Source organism: Sorex fumeus, unplaced genomic scaffold, assembly GCF_029834395.1.
Source record: "Sorex fumeus unplaced genomic scaffold, SorFum_2.1 ptg000008l, whole genome shotgun sequence".
NCBI classification, from domain to species: Eukaryota; Metazoa; Chordata; class Mammalia; order Eulipotyphla; family Soricidae; genus Sorex; species Sorex fumeus.
The window spans coordinates 84,128,560-84,153,170 of NW_026606065.1; the positions used below are offsets into that span (position 1 = coordinate 84,128,560).

The following is a 24,611-nucleotide window of genomic DNA, read 5'->3' on the forward strand; positions in this document are numbered from 1 at the left end:
TCAGGGCTTACTCCTTCTCTGGCTCCGGGATCACTCCAGGCGGACTCAGGTGACCATATGGGATGTTGGGGATTGAACTCCAGGTCCTCCACGTGTGAGGCAAACACCCTTCCCACTGTCACTCTGACTCCTATAGTTTACTTTGTATTTAGCAGGCTTTGGAGTGGTATAATGTAGCAAGATTTTGTAGAGTTTTTGTATTTGTTTTTACTTTGCTTTTTTGGGTCATACCCGGTGATGTACAGGGGTGACTCGTGGCTCATGCACTTCGGAATTACTCCTGGCGGTGTTCGGGGGATCATATGGGATGCTGGGAATCAAACCCGGGTCGGTCGCGTGCAAGGCAAACGCCCTACCCATTGTACTATTGCTCCAGCCCCAATTTTATAGACTTTTGACATAGAAATACTCTTTAAACACATGATTATAATAAAGGATTTAACATCATCTCTACCCACTTTATGCATTAGAAAAAATTAAGTAATGTATTGAATATTATACGTTATGTCTGATTTTTCATTTTAGGTGGTCAGGAAACTTTTCTCTTACAACCTTTCAAATATTCAGATTGGTGAATTCTCCTTAATTGTTTGATACTGTGCTCTGTACCATGGCCAGTATAAAAGAACATAAATTGGAGGCATTAAGAACTACAAAGGCAGAAATAAACTTGACATGCATAAATTGCATAATTATAGAATTTAAAGTTGTAATAGAATTTAGGAAATAATTAGACATCATCTTAAAACCTTTTTATTGCATTTTTCCAGACTAGTAGTTAATAACTTCAAAATATGATCAAAAGAGAAAGTGCTATATGAAACAATGGTTTTAGATATTGGTATCAAGGAATAAATGCAATGAAAAATCTCAGTGGAAGAGATATTAAGAAATAATAACTAATACAGATAGAGTTACAGTATATTATTCATAGATAGGAAGCTGCTAAGATACAGTTTTCAAAACTGATCTTAGTAGATTCATTATTCTTAATCACTTAATCACTTAACTTCCCGTTAGTCGTCGATTTGCTCGAGCGGGCGCCAGTAACGTCTCCATTTGTCCCTGTCGCGTGCTAGTGTAGCCCAATGGCATCTGTTCGCTCCGGGAACATGAAGGGCCTCAAACCGATCGTTCATGATCTTCAGGAAGAAGTCTGACCATCTGGTAGGTGGGCGGCCACGCGGTCTCTTGACATCCCGTGGAATCCAATCAGTAACAGCTCTAGTCCAACGGTCGTCTTTAAATCTCATTACGTGACCAGCCCATCTGATTTTCGACACCTTGGCAAATGAGACAGCGTCCCTGATCCTTGATCGTTGACGGATGTCAGAACTCCGGATTCTTTCTCTCAATTGAGTGAAACGTGATATTCCAAGCATAGCTCTTTCTATTCTTCTTTGGGAGACCTGAATGGCGTTCTCATCTTGTTTGCGTAGGGCCCAGGTCTCTGAGGCATATGTTAATGCAGGAAGAACAGTGGAATCAAAGAGATGTGCCCGGAGCCGGAGGTTCTTCGTCCTCTTAGCTATTTCTTCGACGTTCTTGAAGGCGTTCCAAGCCGCTCTCTTCCTCCTGCGCAGCTCGGGTGCCAGGTCATTTGTCATGTTGACCTCTCGACCTAGGTAGACATAGCTGTTGCATTCGGAGATGGTCGTTCCATTGAGAGCGAATGGGGCGTCAGGAACCAGGCTGTTTCTCATAAACATTGTCTTCGTAAGATTCAGCTGTAGTCCTACCTTTCCACACTCACGGTCAAAGTCGGCCAGCATTTGTGCCGCTTGGCTGATGTTTGGTGTTATTAAAACAATATCATCAGCAAAGCGGAGGTGGTGTAATTGCCGACCATCTATCTTCACTCCCATGTTTTCCCATTCCAGTCGTCGCATGATGTTCTCGAGGGTGGCACTGAAGAGTTTCGTGAAATGGTATCACCCTGCCGCACCCCTCTCTTGACATCAACGATCACTTCTTTGTAGAATGGTGAGATCCTGGTAGTGAATCCGCAATACAGCTCACGGAGGATCCTGATGTATTGGGCTTGAATGCCCTGATTGGCTAGGGCTTCAATGACCGCTTCCGTCTCAACAGAATCAAAGGCCTTCTTTAAATCAATGAACGTTAAGCAGAGCGGCATCTTGAACTCCCGAGAAACCTCAATGAGCTTGGTTATCGTGTGGATATGGTCGATGGTGCTGAATCCTTTGCGGAACCCTGCTTGCTCGCATGGTTGTCCTTCATCTAGTGTTCTGCCAATCCTATTCAGGATGACTCGAGTGAACAACTTGTAGATGACAGACAATAGGCAGATCGGGCGATAGTTGCCAATGTCATGGATGTCTCCCTTCTTGAACAGTAGTACGGTCCTGCTGGTTTTCCATTGGGACGGAACCTTGCATTCAGACAGGTAGCGAGTGAAGAGCCGAGCCAGTGTATTGATGAGTACTGACGGCAGGTTCTTCAGGTGTTCAGGTCTGACCTTGTCTGGGCCGGGTGCTGTTTGTTTCTTTACCGACGAAATGGCGTGTCGGATTTCGGAGGGGAGAACGTTGGGAACAACATACCCATCCTGTGGAATTTGGTATGTTGGCAAGTGGACATGGCTATCGAAGAGATTTGAGTAGAAGTCATGGATAATCTTCTCCATTGCCGTTCTGGAGGATGTGATGGATCCATCAGGACGTCGGAGGGCAGTCATCTTGGTCTTATAGTTGGCGAAGGACAGGCGGGCCTTACGAATACTTTTCCCGGCTTCTGCCGCATCTACCAGTACTTCTGCTCTTCTCTCTTTGAGGTCTTCCTTGATCGCATCTCTGCACTGCTTTGCAAGCTCGGACGTTAGCTTGCGGTTGCCTGAGGCATGCGCCAAACCATGCTGGCGAATTAGCTCAAGAGTTTTCGAAGATAGGCGACTTTTTGTGGCTATCTCTCTCTTGGCGTTCCTCGCACATTCATGGAGGTGCTGAACCAGTCGATCGTATTCCTCGTCAATGTTGTCAACAATGGCATCTTCCCATGTTGCCGCAATAGTACCAAAGAGTTCCCAGTTGGTGGTCATTTTGGGAGTTCTCTTTTTGAACTTTGCAGCCCTTTCTCCCCGCTCTGTGAAGTAGAATTTTGCACGAAGGAGACGGTGGTCCGATCCCGTTCGAAATTTTGGGACAACAGCGACATCAGTCAGGCAAAACCGTCGATTGAATATGATGTGGTCTATTTCGTTGTGGAATCGTCCACCGGGAGACTCCCATGTCCATCGTTTAGATTCTGCCTTCTGGAACTGTGAGTTACCATGGATGGTCTTGGTCGACATGATGAACTCTGACAGTCTCTCACCCTGTTCGTTCCATTCTAGGCCATGGGTTCCGATGTGAAGTTCTTCAGCTGATCTTCTCGGTCCTATCTTGGCATTAAAATCACCCACAATGATCTTGTAGAAGGTGTGGTCTTCTTTATAGAACTTCTCTAGCTCCATGTAGAACTTCTCGATTTCTCTTTCATCATAATGAGATGTTGGTGCGTAGACAACGAAGATAGAAACTGCAGGCAGTGAGCCACATCTATTCAAATGTAAACGTCCGATTCGGGTTGTTAGGCATTCGAATGAATCAATGCTCTTGGCCAAGTTTGTGTTGACAAGGACACCGATGCCTCCAACACCTCTTTTATCGCATGTTCCGAGGAACAATTCTTCTCCAGTGTCGAAAACGGCATGGTGAGATTCGTGCCTTCTTGTCTCGGTCAGACCAATGATGTCGTACTTGATCATTCGCGCTTGTACCATCAGGTCCTCGATGGATGCATCTGATGCTAGCGTACGTGCATTGAAAGTACAGACGATCATTTTTGTCTTCCTTCGTTGTGGCAGCCTAGGTCGGCCTTGAGATTTTGTCGGCCTCTCCTTTCTCATCCTTCTCAGTGCTGCCATGTCGGTGAAGCCTTCTGGGTCAGGTGAATGAGACCAGTTGTAGTTACTGCTTTTGGCATATCGAATACACAGCGGATAGCTTGCCAGGCTCTTCCGTGCGGGCGGAATACTCTCGGTAGCTTGCCAGTCTTTCCGAGAGGGATAGAGGCTTTTGGGGTGACCTCTAATCACCCTTGTAGGTGTTACCATATTTGAACCCTATCAAATATGGTACGACAATTCCAGAAGATGGGTATTTAGTGTCTTATGATGTATCTGCGGCCGCGCGGGTCCGGAAAGCGTCCTGGAGTGTGGCGACGGCTGGGTAGTGGAAGTCGTGTCGAGAGTGGAAGTCTGCCAGTGGGGTATTTATCTGGATAGGGTGGGTCTCCTGTGCACAATTCAATCCCTGGGTGGTTGATGGAAGCAGACAGGGCAGGGTAGGGTGGGGCTCCTGATTAGAATCCCTTTGTCACCTGTGGTGGTGGGAGCAAGCAGAGAAGCTCTGTCCCTGGGTCCGCCGAGCCTGGAGTCCAAGGTCTCAGAGAGTTCCGCTTATCTTGTTCTGTGGGTCTTCAGTTGTGCGTGGAAGTCGTGTCATTATTCTAGTCAAAGCAAAACGTGCAAGCTGTTTTTAACTCACAGTACTTATAATACTAACTAAGTTAATTGTTAAGGGCTCCATGCAGGGGGAGGTGGCAGGGGGGTTACTACAGATACTTAGGCCAGCCACACTGTCCAGCCAACCTCAAATTTGAGGGTTTTTTCACCCTCAGATTGGGTAACTTGTTAGAATGTCACATAGAACTCAGGAAAGCACTTGATTATTACTGGTTTATTATTATTAAAGATACAACTTAAAATCTGAAACATTGAAGCTGTTTGTAGGTTGTGGTGTGGTAGACTAGGATCATCCATCCAGGCCTCCTGCGACTGGGCCATCCCCCAGTACATCATTCTTGAACCATGTGAGCTTTTCTCATCAAAGTTCGGTTTAAAAATAAAATGATTCCTGTGGGGCTGGGGAGACAGTACAGTGGGTCAGGTGCTTGCCCTGCACGCGGCCAACCCAGGCTCAGTTCCTGGCACCCCCTGAGACCCCTTGTGTCTTGCCAGGAGTGATCCCTGAGTACAGATTCAGGAGTAACCCCTGAATACTATCGGGTGTGCACGTTCACCACCCACTCCCACGAATATACTCTATATCCCACCTACCCTACTCAAATCCCTAGCACCATATATGGTTCACTGAACATTGCAAGGAGAGAGCACAACAGTTGTTTATGGTGTATGGCAAAACATACTGAAGAGTAGAAGGTCAAGGGGACTCAGGAGACTGAAGAGGCTGACTAGGCCTCGGGAGATGAATGTTTCATTTGAGTCTGCAGTAACTAAAATGATGTAGTAATGGCACTTAGCCAGATTAATTAGTGGGACAGACCAGGGAGAACCAGATACTTTCTGTGATTAAGATTGCCTATCATTAGGGAAAGGTAGGTGTTAGGAAGGTTTTTCTTTGTAGTAAAATAAAACTTTGATCATTAGCTCAAATTACATCAAAAATCAGCTCCGGATTTATTAAGAATTTGTGTCTAAAATAAAAAATTTTAACTATTAATGAACACATTCATATACAAGTTAATGTTATACTAGGGAAAGATTTCCTACATAGAACACAAAGCTGTCACCAAAAGTAAGTAAATTCACCTGTCTGGGGTTCAAATCCCAGCACCACCCACTCCATTCCTGAGAATTGCTAGGGGTGGCCCTCGTGGCCCCCAGCACCACCGGTGCGGCTCATGAAACACCCCAGCACCACAAGGCCTGGGCATCAGTGTGACCTTACCACATGGGTCCACTAACCTGATTGCCTGCAAGTTGCTAGCGGGGATCCCAGACATCCTGAGCCCTGCTTGACAACCTCCTGGACCCCACCCCTCACAAAGAAAATACTAATCAATTTTTAAAAAATTTTAATTTAAAGACAATTCAAAGTTCTGTACAGATTTTAAAAACTTGGCAGAAGCTATTTGCAGTTTACCCAACTATCAGAACCATAAATCAGTAAGTCTCAATGCAGTAAAACAGTCAAAAGAGGAATAGGCTTTTCTTGAAACAGACACTCCTGTGACATGGCAAATATTTGAAGTTTGGTTGGACTTCATTTAATGAAGAATTAGAAAGGTTACTATTTCTCTGGGATAGATTATAATGGAAAAATTTATTTTTCTACAAAAGATTAGAAATATTTTGAGCATCCAAAGTTTAGTAGTTTTTAAATTGGTTTATAATGGTTCTTTTTTTTTAAAAAAAAGTGAAACCATAGTTTTATAGTTGTTATGAATATAACACTTTTAGATTATATGGGCTATAGTAATGTGGCTTATAGTAGATTTGATTTCTTACTTAAATTTATGATTGCTTGGAAGTTAAAGTCCTCTTTCTGTAAATTTCTCTAGCAGTTCCTGCAGAAGTCGACAGCTACCATAGCCTGTTCCCTCTAGAACCACTGCCACCTCCTAACCGGATACAGAAATCAAGTAATTTTGGATATATTACGTCTTGCTACAAAGCTGTAAATAGCAAAGATGATCTGCCATATTGCCTTCGGAGGATACATGGTAAGGAAGATAGATTAGTCTCCTCTTAAAGCAGATTACTGGGGGCTGGAGTGATAGCACAGAGGGTAGGGCGTTTGCCTTGCCTGCGGCTGACCCGGGTTCGAATCCCAGCATCCCATATTGTCCCCTGAGCACTGCCAGGAGTAATTCCTGAGTGCAAAGCCAGGAGTAACCCCTGAGCACCGCCGGGTGTGACCCAAAAAGCAAAAAAAAAAAAAAAAAAAAAAAGCAGATTACTGAAGCTAAGACCTTTTGGACTACACTTAATTGATATATGAATTTAAAGAACAACAAAGAAATCTATTTCATTTGCAAATTAGTATGTCCTAAGTACTAATAAAGATAACATGGCATTTTCTTCATTTTTGAGTGAAGGGGGGGTGTGCCCTGCCAAATAGTTCTCAGGAGACTGGGGGTGACAGAGAACTTGCCTGACTGGAATAGGCCCTTCAGTATTGGGCCCAGTGATGCAGTGCTCTCAGGCCTCCCATGAGGTTGGGCAGGGATGGCCTACAACCAACAATGCTGGGCAGGGAATGGGGTTGGGTTGTGAGGGGCTGCTGGGGTCAAACTCCAGTCCTTGCTCATATTAGGCATGTGTTCCCTGACCCCTGAGCTATTTCCCTGGTTGCATTTCTTCACTTTTTTTTTTTTTTAAAAAATGAAATTAAGGGGGAGATCCTATTTATAACTTAAAAAGAAATTTTTTTCTTTCTCAGGTTTTCGTCTTGTTAACACAAAGTGCATGGTGTTAGTTGATATGTGGAAAAAAATTCAGCACTCAAATATTGTGACCTTGCGTGAAGTATTTACCACTAAAGCATTTGCAGAGCCTTGTGAGTGATTTATAATTGTATTTCTGCTTTCGGACTTCTCCATTAGAGGCCAATTTGCAATAATAAGTATTTGTGTGTCTCTTTTTTTTTTTAAAGCACTTGTGTTTGCATATGATTTCCATGCTGGAGGAGAAACCATGATGAGCAGACACTTTAATGACCCTAATGCTGATGCTTATTTCACAAAGAGAAAGTGGGGTAAGAGGAAAAGCAGCCCGTGATGCTCTTGTTCTGTGGAAGAGTAGTTTAATATTATAATACACATGCAAATTTATCCGTTTAATTATGTGACTTAAAGAAGTTATGGAATTGTACAGTTGAAATATTTCAAAGAATGGAGTTACTGCACTAACAAACCTAGTAGAAAATGCTGCATTGCGCATGTAGACTGAGACGAAGATGGGCTCTGAAAGACATATGTAGGTATCTGAACTTTAGCTTTCATTTGTTTGGGGTCCACACCTAGCAGTAGCCTGTAGCACTGTCCTCCCGCTGTTCATCGATTTGCTCGAGAGGGCACCAGTAACGTCTCCATTGTGACACTTGTTACTGTTTTTGGCATATCGAATACGGCAAGGGGAGCTTGCCCGGCTCTGCCACGCGGACGGGATACTCTCAGTAGCTTGCCGGGCTCTCCGAGAGGGACAGAGGAATCAAACCCAGGGCAGTCGCATGCAAGGCAAACGCTCTACCCCGCTGTGCAGTTGCCCCATGGGTTGGGCTGGCACCTAGCAGTACTCAGGGCTTAATCCTGCCTCTGTTCACTGGTACACTTGTGCTCAGGGCACCAGACAGGGTGCCGGGGTTGGTGACATGCAGAGCAAGTGCCTTAACTACCTGTGCACTGTTTCTCAAGCCCAAGAGCTGAAATTTAAATAGCTGGAAATATGACAAGTTCTTTCCTCTTAGTAATACTTCTGAAAAATGACGCTTTCTGGTTAACGATAGTTTGTAATTTTTAGTAATTTAAAACCTTTAAAGCTTCACCTTTGGATGCACGACCACTATGCCTTTCTTGGGTATACTACATTCCACTGTTTGTTTTTTTGTTATTATTTTTGTTTTATTTTGTTTTTTAGCCTCCTTTTGCATTGCTTTTATTTTCCGTTCTTTTCTATCTTTCATTTATTGTGTGCCCCCTTAATTTTTATACTCTAACTGTAATCACATTGTAATAGAATTATAGTATTACAAATTATAATAGAATTACATTATTGGGTATAATCTAACAAGTGCCTCAGTCCAGCGTGAAATATGTGAAATATTTCTTTAAGCAAATGATTTTATTTCGTGGTAGGATTCCATGTTACTAAAGGAATCAATCTTCAGAATCAAACTTTAGGTAACTGTTTAACTGCCTCTGTCAGTTGAGAAAAGAAAGCTGTGGTTACATGACTGTTTCACATTAAAAATCTGGTCATATAGTGTGGTCATTTTTTTCTTCTTTTGTCATATCATCTGTCAACACATGTCTGATTTTTTGGAGGGGATGTGGTATAACTTTTTCTAAAGAGGACTTGGTTGTAGTTGTTTGGGTTTATTTTAGTAGTAACACCTGTGAAATGTCTGTTGGCTTTAATTTATAGCTGGTTTCTCAACCTCAGTACTGTTGAGGTGAGGGCTATCCAGTGCATTGCAGGATGTTTGGCAGTCTCTGGCCTCGTCCAGCCTGATGTCAGTAAATGCCAATCCTCCCCAAGTTGTGACACCGAAAATATCTCTAGGTATTGTCAAGTTTCCTGTAGCTTAAAAGTGAACACTGTTAAGAATGGCTGATTTATAGCACTCCTTTCCCTTGAAAAAAATAATTAACTCTTCTGTTTCTGGTGTTTACTACTTGATACATTGTGTTTACATTGTCACAGGAATCAGTTCCATTTTCAAATATTTGAAAGAGAGTAACTTCTTAAAAAAACTTGAATTATTTACAACCAGTTTTAATGCAGAGCAATCCTCTTTCTTAATTTGGAGATTAGACAAACAAGGCCATTTCTTGTGTATAACCTGTAGAGAGAGAAGATGTGTTCCCAGACTGTTGATTTACTTAACACAGACAAAAGAAATTGCATGTTAAAGAAAATATTTTGACTTAGAAAATAGAGGGATTGTGGTGAGATTTGAAACAGTGTTATGTAAGTCAGACCACTAGACAGGATCTGACACACAGTAAGCACCACTTATCTGCTAGAAATCGTCATTTTCCCCATTGCCACTTGATTTTATTTTGGGGGGGGGTATCATCTACCACTGTTTCTTCAGGTCATACTATGTTTGATGTCTAATTTTTTTTGGGTGGGGGGAAGCCACACCCTGCCATGCTTAGGGTTTACTCTTGGATTACTCTGTACTCAGGGATCACTCCAAGCAGTGCTCAAAGGACCATATTGGGTGCTTGGACTAAACGCCTGCAGTTTGCGCTGAGATAAGGAAGTTAGTTTTGTTGTTTCTTGCTAGTTCATTTGCTTCAGTAATTTATATTCCACATGTGAATGAAACCATCCAGTAGTCTTTCACTTCCTTTTTTCCCATAGCATAATACTTTAACTACTATCTTTTTTGTCCCAAAGGGCACGGTTTCATTTTTTTAAAAGACAGAGTAGTAGTGTGGAACATACATGGGTATCTGTCAGTTTTTTTAATCTGGTCTTCTGTTGATGGGCATTTATGTTGACTCTGTGTTTTGGCTGTTGTGAACATAAAAGCGCAAATATCCTTTTGAATTAATATTTTCACAACCGTCAAACAAATGCCTCAGCAGTATTGCTGGACCATATGGAATTTTGGTATTTACCTTTTTAAAAATTTAATTCTGCTTTAAGAAATAGTAGGTTTTTCGCTACTTCGGGAAATAAAAGAGGACACGAGGAAATGGAAAAATATCCCCTGTTCATGGATGGGGAGAATCAACATTGTCAAAATGGCAATACTTCCCAAGGCACGGTACAAATTCAATGCAATCCCTATAAGGATACCCACGACATTCTTCAAAGAAATGGAGCAAACACTCCTGAAATTTATATGGAACAATAAGCCCCCACGAATAGCTAAAGCAATTCTTGGGAAAAAGAAAACGGGAGGAATCAACCTACCTTACTTCAAGCTCTACTACAAAGCAGTAATAATCAAAACATCATGGTACTGGAACAAAGGCAGAGTTGCAGACCAATGGAACAGAGTTGAATATGCTGACATCTCCTCCCAAACATATAATCATCTAATCTTCGATAAGGGGGCAAGAAAAGTGAAATGGAGCAGGGAAAGCCTCTTTAATAAATTGTGCTGGCAAAACTGGACGGCTACCTGCAAAAAAGTGGGCTCAGATCTCTGCCTAACGCCATGCACAAAAGTAAGATCGAAATGGATTTATGACCTCAACATCAGACCGGAATCCATAATGTTTATTGAAGACAAAGTTGGCTAAACTCTCCACGATATTGAAGTTAGTGGTATCTTCAAAGATGTCACGCCACTGGCCGAGCAAGTGAAAACAGAGATAGACAAATGGGACTATCTTAAACTAAGAAGCTTCTGCACCTCAAAAGAAACAGTGACCAAAATACAAAGACAGCCTACAGAATGGGAAAGGATGTTCACCAAATACACATCCGAAAAGGGGTTGATATCAAGGATATACAAGGTACTGGTTAAACTACACAAGAAGAAATCACCCAACCCCATCAAAAAATGGGGCGAGGAAATGAACAGAAACTTTCGCAAAGAAGAAATCCGAATGGCAAAAAGGCATATTAGAAAATGCTCTACATCACTAATCATCAGAGAGATGCAGATCAAAACAACAATGAGATATCATTTCACACCACAGAGACTGGTCCACATCCACAAGAACAAAAGCAACAGGTGCTGGCGCGGATGTGGCGAGAAAGGGACCCTCCTTCACTGCTGGTGGGAATGCAGGCTGGTCCAACCCTTTTGGAAAACAGTATGGACGATTCTCAAAAAATTAGAATTTGATCTCCCATTTGACCCACCTATAGCACTCCTGGGAATATATCCCAGAGAGACAAAAAGGTATAGTCGAAGTGACATCTGCAATTATTTGTTCATTGCAGCACTCTTTACAATAGCCAGAATCTGGAAAAAACCTGAGTGCCCGAGAACAGATGACTGGTTAAAGAACCTTTGGTACATTTACACAATGGAGTACTATGTAGCTGTTAGAAAATATGAAGTTATGAAATTTACATACAAGTGGTACTACATGGAAAGTATTATGTTAAGCGAAATGAGTCAGAAAGAGCGGGATAGACACAGAAAGATTGCATTCATCTGGGGAACATAAAGCAACAAAACAGGAGACTAACACCCAGGAATGGCTGAGATTAGTACCAGGAATTTTGCTCCATGACTTGAAGGCCAGCCACATGTGCTAGGTGAAAAGGAAGCTCAGATAGAGAAGAGAGCACCAAATAAAGGGTGTTGTGAAGACCCTCCCAGGGTGGGAGAGACATGCTAAAAGTAGTCTATAGACCAAACATGATTGCCACTCAATGCCTCTCTGGCAAAACACAGTACCCAAAAGAAGAGAGAGAGAACAGGGGGGAATGCCCTGCCACAGCGGCAGGGTGGGACGGGGTGGGGGGGGTTGGGGGGTGGGAGGGATGCTAGGACCCGTTGGGGGGAGGATGGGCACTGGTGGAGGGATGGGTACTTGATCATTGTATAACTGAAACCCAAGCACAAAAATTTATAAGTCTATAAATGTACTTCATGGTGTTTCACTAATAAAAAAAATGATTAAAAAAAAAAGAGTAGGTTTTTAAGGTTTTTTACTTTCCCTGGAAGTTTTACCCTTTCATAAGTACCTTCTTGCTATTTCCAAATTCACCTTGTTTTATATCTGGTATACAGAAAGTCTATTTATAACCACACAAATACATGAATAGTTGGACCGTAAGATCATATGCTGAAATTTCTTCTTGAAAAAACACTCTGGATTAAATTTGTACAGTTCTTTTCCTCCTAATTTAAGAATTATCAGTGACCTAGAAAATGGTGTCAAAAACACTAACAAGAATTGATAGAATTAAGAGGGTCAGTTCTCATTACTTTAGTATGTTGTCATTATACATAAGAGGCATTCAGTGTTTTGCATTCATGTTTTTGTGAGTTGGATATCACCCTCTCTAACTGGCATGACTCTAATAGAGGTCAGACAGCAATAGTCATATAGAAAACAACATAAATCATGGCACAGACTTTCCCTTCACACCACAGAATGACTTGGCAATAATGTAGGAAGATTAGCTACTTTTTTTTTTTTGGCTTTTTGGGGGGGGGGAGCGGGGGGTCACGCCCAGCAATGCACTGGGGCTACTCCTGGCTTTGCACTCATAAATTTTACCTGGTGGTGCTCAGGGGACCATATGGGATGCTGAAAATCAAACTCGGGTCAGTCGCGTGCAAGGCAAACGCCCTACCTGCTCTACTGTCGCTCCAGCCCCCTTAAGTAGAATAATAGTCTCTTTAGTTTCTTAGTTACTAATCTAATGCATCTACTCTGCATTTATATTTATTTGATTCACAATTGGATATACTTTTTTTTACTTAAAATAATTTTTATTCAGTTATTAAAGTGATCGTAGAAAACAGCAGGTCTCTGAGAAGTTTGTTGCTACAAACAAAAAAGATTAATCACACAAAATAGGAAATTTGGGGTTTGTCTTTTAAAGTCTTACTAATAGCACAGCTGGTAGGGCGTTTGCCTTGCATGTGGCTGACCGGGGTGACCCGGGTTCGATTCCTCCGCCCCCTTGGAGAGCCCGGCAAGCTACTGAGAGTATTTCGCCTGCATGGCAGAGCCTGGCAAGCTACCCGTGACGTATTCAATATGCCAAACACAGTAACAAGAAGACTCACAATGGAGACGTTACTGGGCCCGCTCTAGCAAATCTATGAACAACGGGAGTACAGTGCTACTAACAGACTAAACTTAAAAATTTGTATTTATATATATACATATACATGTAAATTGGTAAATTGTGCAGTGAATATGAATGAAATTTTTTTTGTAGTTTGGTTGGTTGTTTGCTTTTTGTTAAATGTTTTTATTTTGGGGCGGGGGGTACTAAAGGCCCACACCTGCTGGACTCGGGCTACTCCCAAGATCTCTGCTCAGGGGTCACTTCTGGCAGCTCTTGAGGAACTGTATGTAGTCCCAGGTGTGAAACCAGGGTTGAGCGCCAAGTGCCTTGATACTTGTATTATCACTAAGACCCCGTTATGTCATTCTTAAAGTTTATTCATTTTGTAGGTCAACACGATGGACCATTGCCCAGACAGCATGCTGGATTATTGCCAGAATCTCTCATTTGGGCTTATATTGTTCAACTAAGTTCTGCCTTGCGGACTATTCATACAGCTGGCTTGGCATGTCGAGTCATGGATCCAACAAAGATTCTGATAACTGGCAAAACGAGGTACTTGCATTTTGAATTTTGACTTCTTCAAAGAGCATCTAACCTGTTTTAAAAAATGCTCTTGGGAAACAAACATGATTTAATTCTACCTTTCCATGTATTTCGTCCAGAAGAACTGCTATGATTTTGAGTTCATTTTTTCAAGCTGAATTCTTAAATGCTTGGTTGTAACCAAGAATTTAGTCAGAATTGGGGAGGTATAGTATATGTGGTTAGTATTATGAGATTGTAGAAGAAATATCAATACAACTGTTGTATGAGCAACTGTGGTTTTCAAGTTTTAGCACCAGCCAGGTTTATTAAGCACAGATTGTTGTATTCCTCTCTCAGAGCTTCCGAGTCTTTAAAGCTGAAGTGGGTGCAGGACTGAGAGTTTGTGATTCTAATAAAATCGTAAGGGATGCTCTTGCTGCTGATTGAGACTCATGTTCTGAGAATATCTGATGTAACTACACAGACTTTCATTTCACCATGATTTTGAATCGCTTAGATTTTGAGAATCTGTGTTAGACAGCATAGAATGAAGAGCACAAATCTGGTAGTATCCAGGCTCACAGCCTGACACGGTATGACTATATGACTCTGGACAAGTTCATTAATTTACCATTATTTGGTAAACTTAGGAAACAGGTACTTTTATTATATCCATGTTCCTCATTTATAAAGTACTTGTCTCGTAAGATAATAGAGAGGATTGAATGAATTAGTACACAGAAAACACTTTTAATAATAGCCAGTACATATTCAACTGTTAGGAAGTGAACTGCTCTTTATGTGAATATGTGATAAAGAAGCAGCTCTGTGAGATGAATGGCAGCCACTGACTTGGTAGTCAAAAGTGAATGATACTCCTGGCCTTGTCAGTTACTGAATTTTATAACTATAAAATCTATGAGCCTTTGTTCCTCAATCTCTTGAAGTATTGGTTGATAGAAATTATGTGGGACTGGAGCATGAGGTTAATATTCTGAAATTCTTCCTAAATTCTTCCTAGTACTGCAGGAATTGTTAAATTTCCACTAGTGTATAATACAAATAAAATCTCACTTTATTTAAATTCTCTGATCTTTAAAGGTTGCGAGTAAATTGTGTTGGAGTTTTTGATGTTTTAACATTTGATAACAGTCAGAATAATAACCCATTGGCATTAATGGCTCAGTACCAGGTGAGTAAGAATATGGACTTTTAAAAATTTAAGGCTTGCTGTTTTTTAAAAAACAAAAATTTTCAAATTTTAAAGTATTTCAGGGGTTTAAGTCTAGATTTTTATTTTGGGTGTAGTGTTTATGAACATTTACTGAATATATGTTTCTTAATGTGATGTATTAAATATAAGAACCCTTGTAGGTTAGAATATCCAGAATATTCAATGTCAGATTAGCTGTTCAAATTAAAATATATAATTAAGAAATTTTTTCTTCAAAAAGATGAAAACAGATGATAGATAAATTATAGTAAATGATATTTTGCTTCTGTAATGCACTTGTACCTCTTGTAGAACCATCCTTATACCAATCTGAAAATTTTGAAAATTTTCAAAGGGACTTGCTATGTTGATATTTTCTAAGTTGTTTTCTTTTGCTATTCAAAGCTTCTCAATTATTTCTTTTACATTATGAAATTTTGGGTATGGGCTTTGTAACATTGTTGAGGCTCCATGGTGTATTAGCTGTTCTACTATTATGTTTAAGACATAAGAGAATGAGAACCGCTCTGCAAGGAATGATATAGTTGCCTTTTTTTGCCCTTGATTATTCTGTGCAATATATATTCTCTGTATATCTACATATAGAAAGAATGTATATTCTGTACTATGTGATAGTGTTTCACATTTTTTAAAACTATGTACCTTCACTTTAGTACAGTGTTTTTTTTTGTTTTGCTTTATTAAATTTTAGTTTCCTGTAAGGCAGAATGTTTTTATTACAGAGAAACAAGAAAACTTATTTCCTTTCTGTTTCTCATTTCAACTTAAATCTTTCAGTTTATAGTGAAATATTTTTACTTTTGCCATAAGACAGTCATAGAAGAAGAAAAAGAAAAAGTAGAAGAGTCTGATGCTCCAGCCCATGCATGAGTCTTTCCTGTTGCTACTGAGGTAGTGAAATCAGAGGCATACCATCACTTGTTGAAGCCATGTGCAAACCTGACGACTTTCCGCTCTGTCAGTAGCAGCCCAACTGTCGCGGTTGGTAGCACCACCTAGTGGACAGGACAGGGAAGACTTTGCCTGTTTCCCCCATCAGGTTTTTTTACCGAGATTATTTACTCCATCTTTCATACCCAAGAAAGCTGTTTGTTAGCTATTTATCATTATCTTCTTATACTTATTACCTTAACTAATTGGCTAATTTTCTTCATTGTCTTCGCGTTCAAAAAAGGACCAGTTATTGACTGTTAAAATAAGACTAGGACAGGGAGTGTAGCTTGGTATAGAACACTACTACCCTTCAATATATGAGACCCTGGCTTAAATTCCCAACCCAGCAAAAAAATAATAATTGAAATAAGATACTTCTGTACCTTAGCAGTGTTATCTTCCAACCTTTTTCTTGCAAACATATTTAGATTGTTATGAATTTTACATAGCTTTTTATATACCTTGAAAAGCAACTCTTTATAAGAAAAAATAATTCCAGATTTCATGAACAACTTTGAAGTATTTGAGGCAACTGATTGGTAAGTTAGGAACTGTTTTCATGTATAAATTCAGGCTATTTTCAAAAAATCCTTTTTTTTTTCAGCCATAAATAATTTATCAGGTTTTCTTTCTTTTCTTCCTTTTTTTATAGAGGGAGGTGGGGATATTTATGTATGGAAGATTTTTTTATATAGTTGATGGTAAGGTAAGGGAGAAAATTAAAGACAGTTCCAGCAAGGGGGATTGTGATTTTAGAGGAAGGGCACATGAGGAAGGAGTGCATTGTTTCTTGTAGTCTATTTTTCATAGTTTGTTTCAGACACGTGAATAGAGACTGACTTTCAGTAAAATGGACATAAGTAGAGCCATAGATAGAATCAGAAAAATCAAGAAATCAAGAATCAGGAAGAAACTGAAAATGAGTTGGGGGGAAAACCTCCCGAATTCAACAATGGGGGGAAAAAACGTGATGGAGGTAAGAAGCAAAATAACAAATGGAAAAATGATTTAGCTGGAAAAAAAGGAAAAGAGAGTTACTAAGTTTATAGGATGTCTAACTCCCAATTAAACAGGACTTCATTAACTTCTCTAGTTTTAAAGAATATCTGGATTATGTGACATACACTATTTCTAAAAGTGGATGTTCTCACCTCGAGTCAGCTTCAGAGAATTGGTAGAGTGTGGTCAAAATAATGTAGTCTTAATTTTTTAACCCCTTAATTTTTTTTTTTATCTTGGATTTCCGTTTTTTAATCTCATAATAGGGAATAATTGGATGTTCCAAGTGGGAAGTGAGTACAGCTATACAGGGTGGAACTAAATTGAAAATTCTACTGTTTTAAGGGTTGAGAGGTTGCATACTGGTACATGGTGCAGAAATAGTTGACATATGTTAATAATCTTTACTATGCACTGCCGATGAGGATGTTGGATTAGATCACCTAAGTGTACACATAGCATTTGCATGCACTGATTTCTCTTGATAGCATTTTGATGATTTCATTAATTTAACTTGGAATGTTTCATGAAGGGAATCATTGTTGAGTTCATTCATGGTGGTGACCTCCAGAGAACAGATAATTGACAAGGGTAGTGCCCTTTTCCTACCATTAGGATAGTTCTCCCAACTGTCCCACTGATGAAAGTTTCAAAAGTTCCCTGACATGAATCCATGCTGCCCTTCTTTTGATAGGTATCAAGTAGTTTGTCATCTTAATCAGTTTTTCCACTGATTTGAACTTTTTAGACTCAAATGCCAGTATTGAAAACATTTTTAAATTTGAGCTTTAAAATGTTATTTTAGTAGTGGAATTGGCCTTCTAGTTCAAAGTAGAATATTGTTAAGAATAACCAGATACTGCTAAAATTTTGCTACTGTGCATAATACTAGACTTGAAACATTCCACAAGACCACTGTTTTTTAACCCTGACATATTAGAATATCTTGTTGAAATTTTGAAAAATTCAGTATCTGGATCTTTCCCTCCGCTAGGGACATCAGAATTGTGTTAAAGGAATAGCTATTGGTTGAGTATGTTATTGGTGTGTTTAATGATTTAAAAATGATTCGGCTGACTTAATTTACAATTTGGAAATTTTCTGAATTTTAGAATTCATAAATTTACAAGTAGTGAATGAACGTATACCCAGTAGTTCCAGTTAGATATTGGATTTTTATTATTTTTATATAATCATATTTTAAAGATTTACATGTGTTCTGGAGAAATTATTTCTTTTAACTTTGAGCTTCTTCACTTTTGTAGGATTATGATGATTAATAGTCACCTGCCAAACAGGGTCACTTGGTGATTATTTCATTTCCTGGAGTTAAAAATAGGTAATAGAGAGTTTGCCTCGATTCAGCTTGCAGTCTCTTGAGTCATTTTAGAAGAAAATCTTCAGAATAATGGGGTTATTTTGGTTTGTTTTTTAAAGTAAAGGGTAGTAAGCCAGTTGGATCCAGGGTTCAGAGATGTGTTATAGTTTGAGTAAAAGTTATCTGCTTGGAAGAAATAATAAATGGGTTATCATTGAGGTTTACAGTATTTTTGAATCTCAAAAGAACATACTCTAAAACCTTAACATGAAGATGATCTTCTGTTTATAATGGAATAAATTTTCTTTGTATAATTGTCAAACTTCCACTGTATTTTGGGCAGCATGGCAAATGAGAAAATTCTAAATTATAATGATCATGGTAAAGCAAGTCTATAGCAGTCAGCATTAAATCTCTTGTCATAGTAAGACTATCTGCTCTATTTAAATTTAAAGCACAGATTAACTGGGGATAAACTTCAGTGATAGATGCATGCTTTGCATGTATAGGGCCCTGGGTTCAATCACTGGCACCAATAAATAATCAGTTCTACATTGATTACATGAATTAGTCATATTTCTTAAAGTGACTCTAGAACCATCAGGACCTAAAATCTTTCCAGACCTACAAAGCAAGATCTTTGTGAAGAGGCTTAGAAATTAATTTTTGATAAGCTCTCAGGTGATTCTGATGAGTACTAATACTTGAGAACCTTGTGCTGAGTTGTGCAGATTCTTTGTGAAAGTGCTTTTTCCATGCAGGCATTTAGTATCAGTATATTAAATGTGTACCTATAAAATAGAAGTTAAAAGTTATATTTATTCTTTCATGTCAGCAAGCAGATCTGATATCATTAGGAAAAGTTGTGTTGGCTTTGGCTTGCAACTCTTTGGCAGGAATTCAGCGAGAAAATTTACAGAAAGCCATGGAACTGGTGACAATCAACTACTCCTCTGACCTGAAGAATCTGATTTTGTAAGTATTGCTTTATCATTAAGCATGTATAATGATCATGAGAGAGAACACAGCCTTTTCAGAAGGTTCCTTCAACAAGGATTGTATTTATAATTTTCTCCTCTTTAAAATCATGCAGAGCACAGATAACTTTTAAAGACACTGAGATAGAAGCACAGGGACCTTTATCCACATGCACTGTGCAGTAGAGCCACTCACTCCATTCTGGCCATCAGGTATAATAACTGGGGCACTGCAACTAAAGGACTGGATTTTAAATTAACACCAAGGCAGCTTAAGAGTGTGCACTTTGGGCTACTGCTAAAAATCACGATCATGATCACGATCATCCTGTTGTTCGTCGATTGCCTCGAGCAGGCACCAGTAACTCTCCTTCATCCTAGCCCCGAGATTTTAAAAAGTGGCACGTTCAAGGCTCTTTCAGAGTCAGGAGAATGAGACCCATCATTGTTACTGGTATTTGGCATATTGGGTACGCCACGGGGAGTTTGCCAGACTCTGCTGTGTGGGCAGGTTACATCCGGTAGCCTGCCAGGTTGTCCAGAACTGTTCAAAATATCTTTAATATCTCTATCCACATTGGTTTATAAAGTCATTCCAAGATATATATTCTTAGCAATAGAAAAATATTTTGAAGTTATTTTACTCCAGGGAATCTTTGAGCATAGATTTTAAATGAATTTGACTTAAATCATCGTGTACTATCACCAACTACTCCCTACTAAGATAAAATCTAACTTTGGGAAATTCAAGGATAGGTAGCCATAATTGTCAGTCACCCTAAGAAGCAGATACTCAGACAATCTCTTGAAATTCTTCCTGTCAGCATCTAGAAACAGCTTACTGATTCTTTCAGTTTACTCTTTACTTCAGCTATTCCTAATTATCTTTTCATGTAGCTTCAGATGAACCAGTTTTTGTTGGCTTGTTTTTGTTTTTGGATCACTCCTGTCAGTGTTCAGGTATCACTCCTTGGTGAATTTTTGGGACTATGTGGGGTGCCAAAGGCTGAACCTGGATCAGCCATGTGCAAGATAAGCACCTGCCCACTGGACTACTGCTCTGACCCCGAAGTTGATCCAGTTTCTTAATTCGATAGCCGTGGGGTATCAAATCAAGAGATGGAGGCAGCCAAGTTGTGTTTTTGTTATATTGGCATAAGTACCCTGTGTGTAACAGTGCTGGAAGCTATTATATCCCTAGTTTGTATTAGCAACAAAATGGTTTTTCTTCTAAAATATTAATTTTCAGTAATTCCTAGTCTTAGTTTGTTAATCCCAGTATATCTGAAAATACTCTCTTTGTAATTTCCAAATTTTCTTTTTGAATAAAGGAATAAACAAATCTGTCAGGTGTTAGTAGTTATTGAAACTGCACGATGTGTACATGGAAATTCACTATACTAGTATAATTTAATGTTTGAGATTTGAGGAGAATGAGCAGAAAGTCATAATTGCAGACTAACAACTAAGATTTATGGGACAATAAAATTGTCAGGCACTTTTGAAGTGGTTGATGCAAACTAACTTAATTCTCACAATAACCCTATCAATTAATTACTGTTGGTAACTTTATCTTACAAGTAACATGATTGAGATACAGAGAAGTTAAGTAACTTGCCAAAAAGGCTTGTGATGGTTGAATAGTTGCATATAAATATTTAAGTAATTGTGGATGAGCATAGAATTAATTTATTTAAGGATGTCTATTAAATCACTTGCTGAAAATACCTTGAATCAAGTGCACCAAAGTCCCCATTTTCAGGAGCTTTTGTCCTAGCATGTATGCAGATAAAATCTTCACAAATAATGGTAAGTTCTGTGAGGAAAATTAAAGAATAAAAGTGAAGAGTGGGAGACTGCTTTAATGACAATGGTTAAGAAATGAATCACCTCTCAGAAAAGCAGTAATGGGTGGTCTGGAATCATCTTGTTTTATCAGATAGGCCTTTGTAAAGCACATTTTTCTCACTTAATTGCAGTACAAGAAATTGGTCATTTCTCATGTTTGTTCACAATTTTAGAAAGAACATATACTGTGCCAGCTGGGAAGATGGAGAACTGAGAAGGCTCAGAAACTGAGCCTTGTTTGAGTTATCGGAATTAAAGTCTAGTTTTGGTTTCACAGATTGCTTTTGAGGGCCAGGGGAAATATCTTATTATTAAAGGACTGTATCAGAAGCTTTGTGTGCATAAGACCCAGAGTTCAGTCCCTGGCACTGCATGACCTGACCCTCCCTTAGTACCATTGTGGTCCCTGTGGCCCTGAGAACCAGCTGGAAAGGCCCCTACAAACAGTGTTTCTGAGAAGCAATGGAAAAGTTTCTCCACCTACACCTCCCACCCCCATTTTATTCCTCCAAGAATTATGTTTTACAATGGAAGTGGTGTTACCCTGGCTCTAGTTTTCATAATAGCAGATAACGTAAAAGTTGTTAATATTTCTCCATTGGATCTTAGAATTTTCCAGAGAAAAGACATAATTTTTGACCTTTAAAAGTAAGCTTACGTGAAAAGAATGCTTTCAGACTGTACATTTCATGTAGTGGTGGCAGTTGTAAGTGTGCTCATTGGTTTGTTATTTTTTTTTTAAAATTGCACATTTGATGTTCAAGTGATTATTTTGGTTAGGTATTTGTTGACGGACCAAAACAGGATGCGAAGTGTAAATGACATCATGCCCATGATTGGTGCTCGATTTTATACCCAATTGGATGCTGCTCAAATGAGAAATGATGTCATAGAGGAAGACCTTGCAAAGGTATATAGCGTAGTTAAGAATATATATACAGCCTGTATCCTGTGTATACGTAATTAAAACATGTTGATTATTATGCTGAATATAATGCATAATTGACCGACAATTTGTAGGTGTTTCATTTTCTCAGCTTCATTGTTCAGTGTTTTAAATTTTTTTGTATCCTCTGGACATTTGTTTCCTTCTGTTTATCCATGGCTTTGCTATAATCACATGACAAAAATCTTGGATTTTTAAAAGAATTTCTTTATATGAGTTGCTCTAAGGATTCTTAAAATGGCCAACTATATAATCATCTTGGTTGTTATTATTATTAGATAAAGCGAACATGTTGTATTTTAAAGTATAACCAAAAGGTGGGATAGTAGGATCTATTGTTTAAAGGTAATATCAGAGAAGGTTACTAGTTTTTGTAAATTTTTGCTTTATATTTAGTTAGCTGGAACATTAATATTCTCTCTCTCTTTAAAATGTTTTGTAGGAGGTTCAAAATGGAAGACTGTTTAGGCTTCTAGCAAAATTGGGAACAATCAATGAGAGGCCGGAGTAAGGATTTACAGTATTTTACAATATGTTTCAATCAAGGGCATTATTTTGCATAAAAGAAATGAGTTTGCCTTATCTTAACTGTGGGGGAAAAAAGAGGAAAATTTTCTTGTGATATGATCTTAAGCTTGTTGTTAGCTGTTAGGTGCTAGTTTTAAACTAGGGACTAGTATGTTTTCCCATAGGAATCTGTCCGCCGCCCCCCTCCCCCACCCCCCACCCCCCGTCCCTCCGACCCCTGCACTCGCACTCTCAGTCTCTCACAGCCAATCACACACAGTACTTCCCATGTCCATCTCGCACTTTTTCTTACATTCACTCACACATTGCCTTGCCTTGCTTGCCCTTCTCTCACTCTTTCTCCCACACCCACTCACACATTTGCTCACTTGCGTGCCTCTCTCTCTCTCTCTCTCTCTCTCTCTCTCTCTCTCTCTCTCTCTCTCTCACACACACACACACACACACACAACTGTGCTGTACTGAAACTCCATGGTTTGCACATTTGAGAATGTTATGAGTACTAGTACTCCTGTCTTTCTGAAGCTTCACCTGTTTGGTTTGCCTTGCTCTCAGTAGGCACTTAAGAAATAGCTAATTGTTATATGGCTCTTATGCACTATAGAGCATAATTTATGGCAGTTGTCATATTAGTGACATAAACAAGTCACCACTGTCATGTGTCACGGAGTTTTGCCTTGTTTGTCAGTTAAAGATAGTTATTTGTTCAGAAAAGCAGCAGAGTGGCATTGTGGCTTATTGGTAAGTGCATCCCTTGCACTTAGGAGCCCTGGACTCAATTCCCGACATTGCAAAAAAATAAAAGGAAAGAAAGAAAGAAGAAAGCAAAGTTCACATTGCTTTACGTGCCTATCAGAAATAAAATTGTTACTATGATAATATTATGTTACATTTCTCTCTCTCTCTTTATCTCTCACTTTCTATCTCCCTCCCTCCCTCTCTCATATTCTCTCTTCTTTCTTTCTTTCTTTCTTTCTTTCTTTCTTTCTTTCTTTCTTTCTTTCTTTCTTTCTTTCTTTCTTTTTTTCTAGTTTTTGGGCCGCACCCAGCAATGCTAAGGGGTCATTCCTGGCTCTACTCAGGAATCACTCCTGGTGGTGCTTGGGGGGACCATATGGGGTGCCGGGGATTGAACCCAGTCAGCTGTGTGCAAGGCAAACGCCCTCCCCACAGTGCTGTCGCTCTGGCTCCATATTACATTTCAGAAATGTTATCTTAATAGATGATAAATGTAATTGTTGAAAAGTATTTTTCAACCACAAAATTTAAAGATGACTTAAAAGTAAAAAGGATTTCACTAGTATTTGCCATAATAACTTTCTAAATAGAACATGTTGAGCCAAGAAGAAACAAACTCTTAGTTCTTTGGCATTTATCTTTTGATTGTAAAACAGATGCTGGGGCCAGGGAGATAGTTCTGCGGAGCTGTGGGTATAGAACATGCTTGCATGGGGATCGCCCAGGTTCATTCCTGGTGCCACTTGGTCCGCAGACCACTCCCACAAACAACCCCAGTAAGTTCTAGACTGAAGTGTGTATGTTTACTTAGGAATAGTAGTGTGAGAGCACCTGCCAAATTTGATCCCTGGAACTGATTAAAAAATTGTAACATGCACTTTGTTATTTAAAATTTTTTTCCTTGATAGCACAGTGGTAGGGCGTTCGCCTTACAAGCAGCCAGCATGGCCGACCTGAGTTCGATTCCTCCGCCCCTCTCGGAGAGCCCGGCAAGCTACTGAGAGTATTCGATATGCCAGACACAGTAACAACAAAGTCTCCAACGGAGACGTTACTGGGCCCGCTCGAGCAAATCGACGATCAACGGGAGGGCCTTTACTTTACTTTCCTTGATATTTAACTCAGCTTGTGGCTTTGCCCCTGTAGAAAATCAGGTTTATCTTTCACACTATCTTCCCTTAACTAACACACATTCTACTTGTAACCCATAAAGTTTGAATTAAACTTTATTCATTGTTAACATTATTAGAATAAGGTAAATATTATTCATAGCTATACCACATAGTGAATCAAGACTACATTTTCTTTTTATTTTTGTT

General features: G+C 39.5%; 1 protein-coding gene across 6 annotated transcripts in view; it reads left to right on the top strand.

Annotated features, from left to right (window-relative positions):
* The window catches only part of PAN3 (poly(A) specific ribonuclease subunit PAN3), a 133,768-nt gene that overhangs the window by 97,513 nt on the left and 11,644 nt on the right, over positions 1–24,611 (top strand). For 4 of the 6 annotated variants that reach the window (XM_056109674.1, XM_056109676.1, XM_056109677.1 and 1 more), the window contains 8 exons: positions 6,364–6,525; positions 7,245–7,361; positions 7,458–7,559; positions 13,633–13,798; positions 14,873–14,963; positions 19,091–19,230; positions 21,861–21,990; positions 22,469–22,533. In XM_056109674.1, the coding sequence (XP_055965649.1) occupies positions 6,364–6,525; positions 7,245–7,361; positions 7,458–7,559; positions 13,633–13,798; positions 14,873–14,963; positions 19,091–19,230; positions 21,861–21,990; positions 22,469–22,533 (973 nt within the window). The remainder of the gene's footprint in view (positions 1–6,363; positions 6,526–7,244; positions 7,362–7,457; positions 7,560–13,632; positions 13,799–14,872; positions 14,964–19,090; positions 19,231–21,860; positions 21,991–22,468; positions 22,534–24,611) is intronic. The other 2 variants (XM_056109675.1, XR_008791745.1) reach the window with 2 other exon arrangements.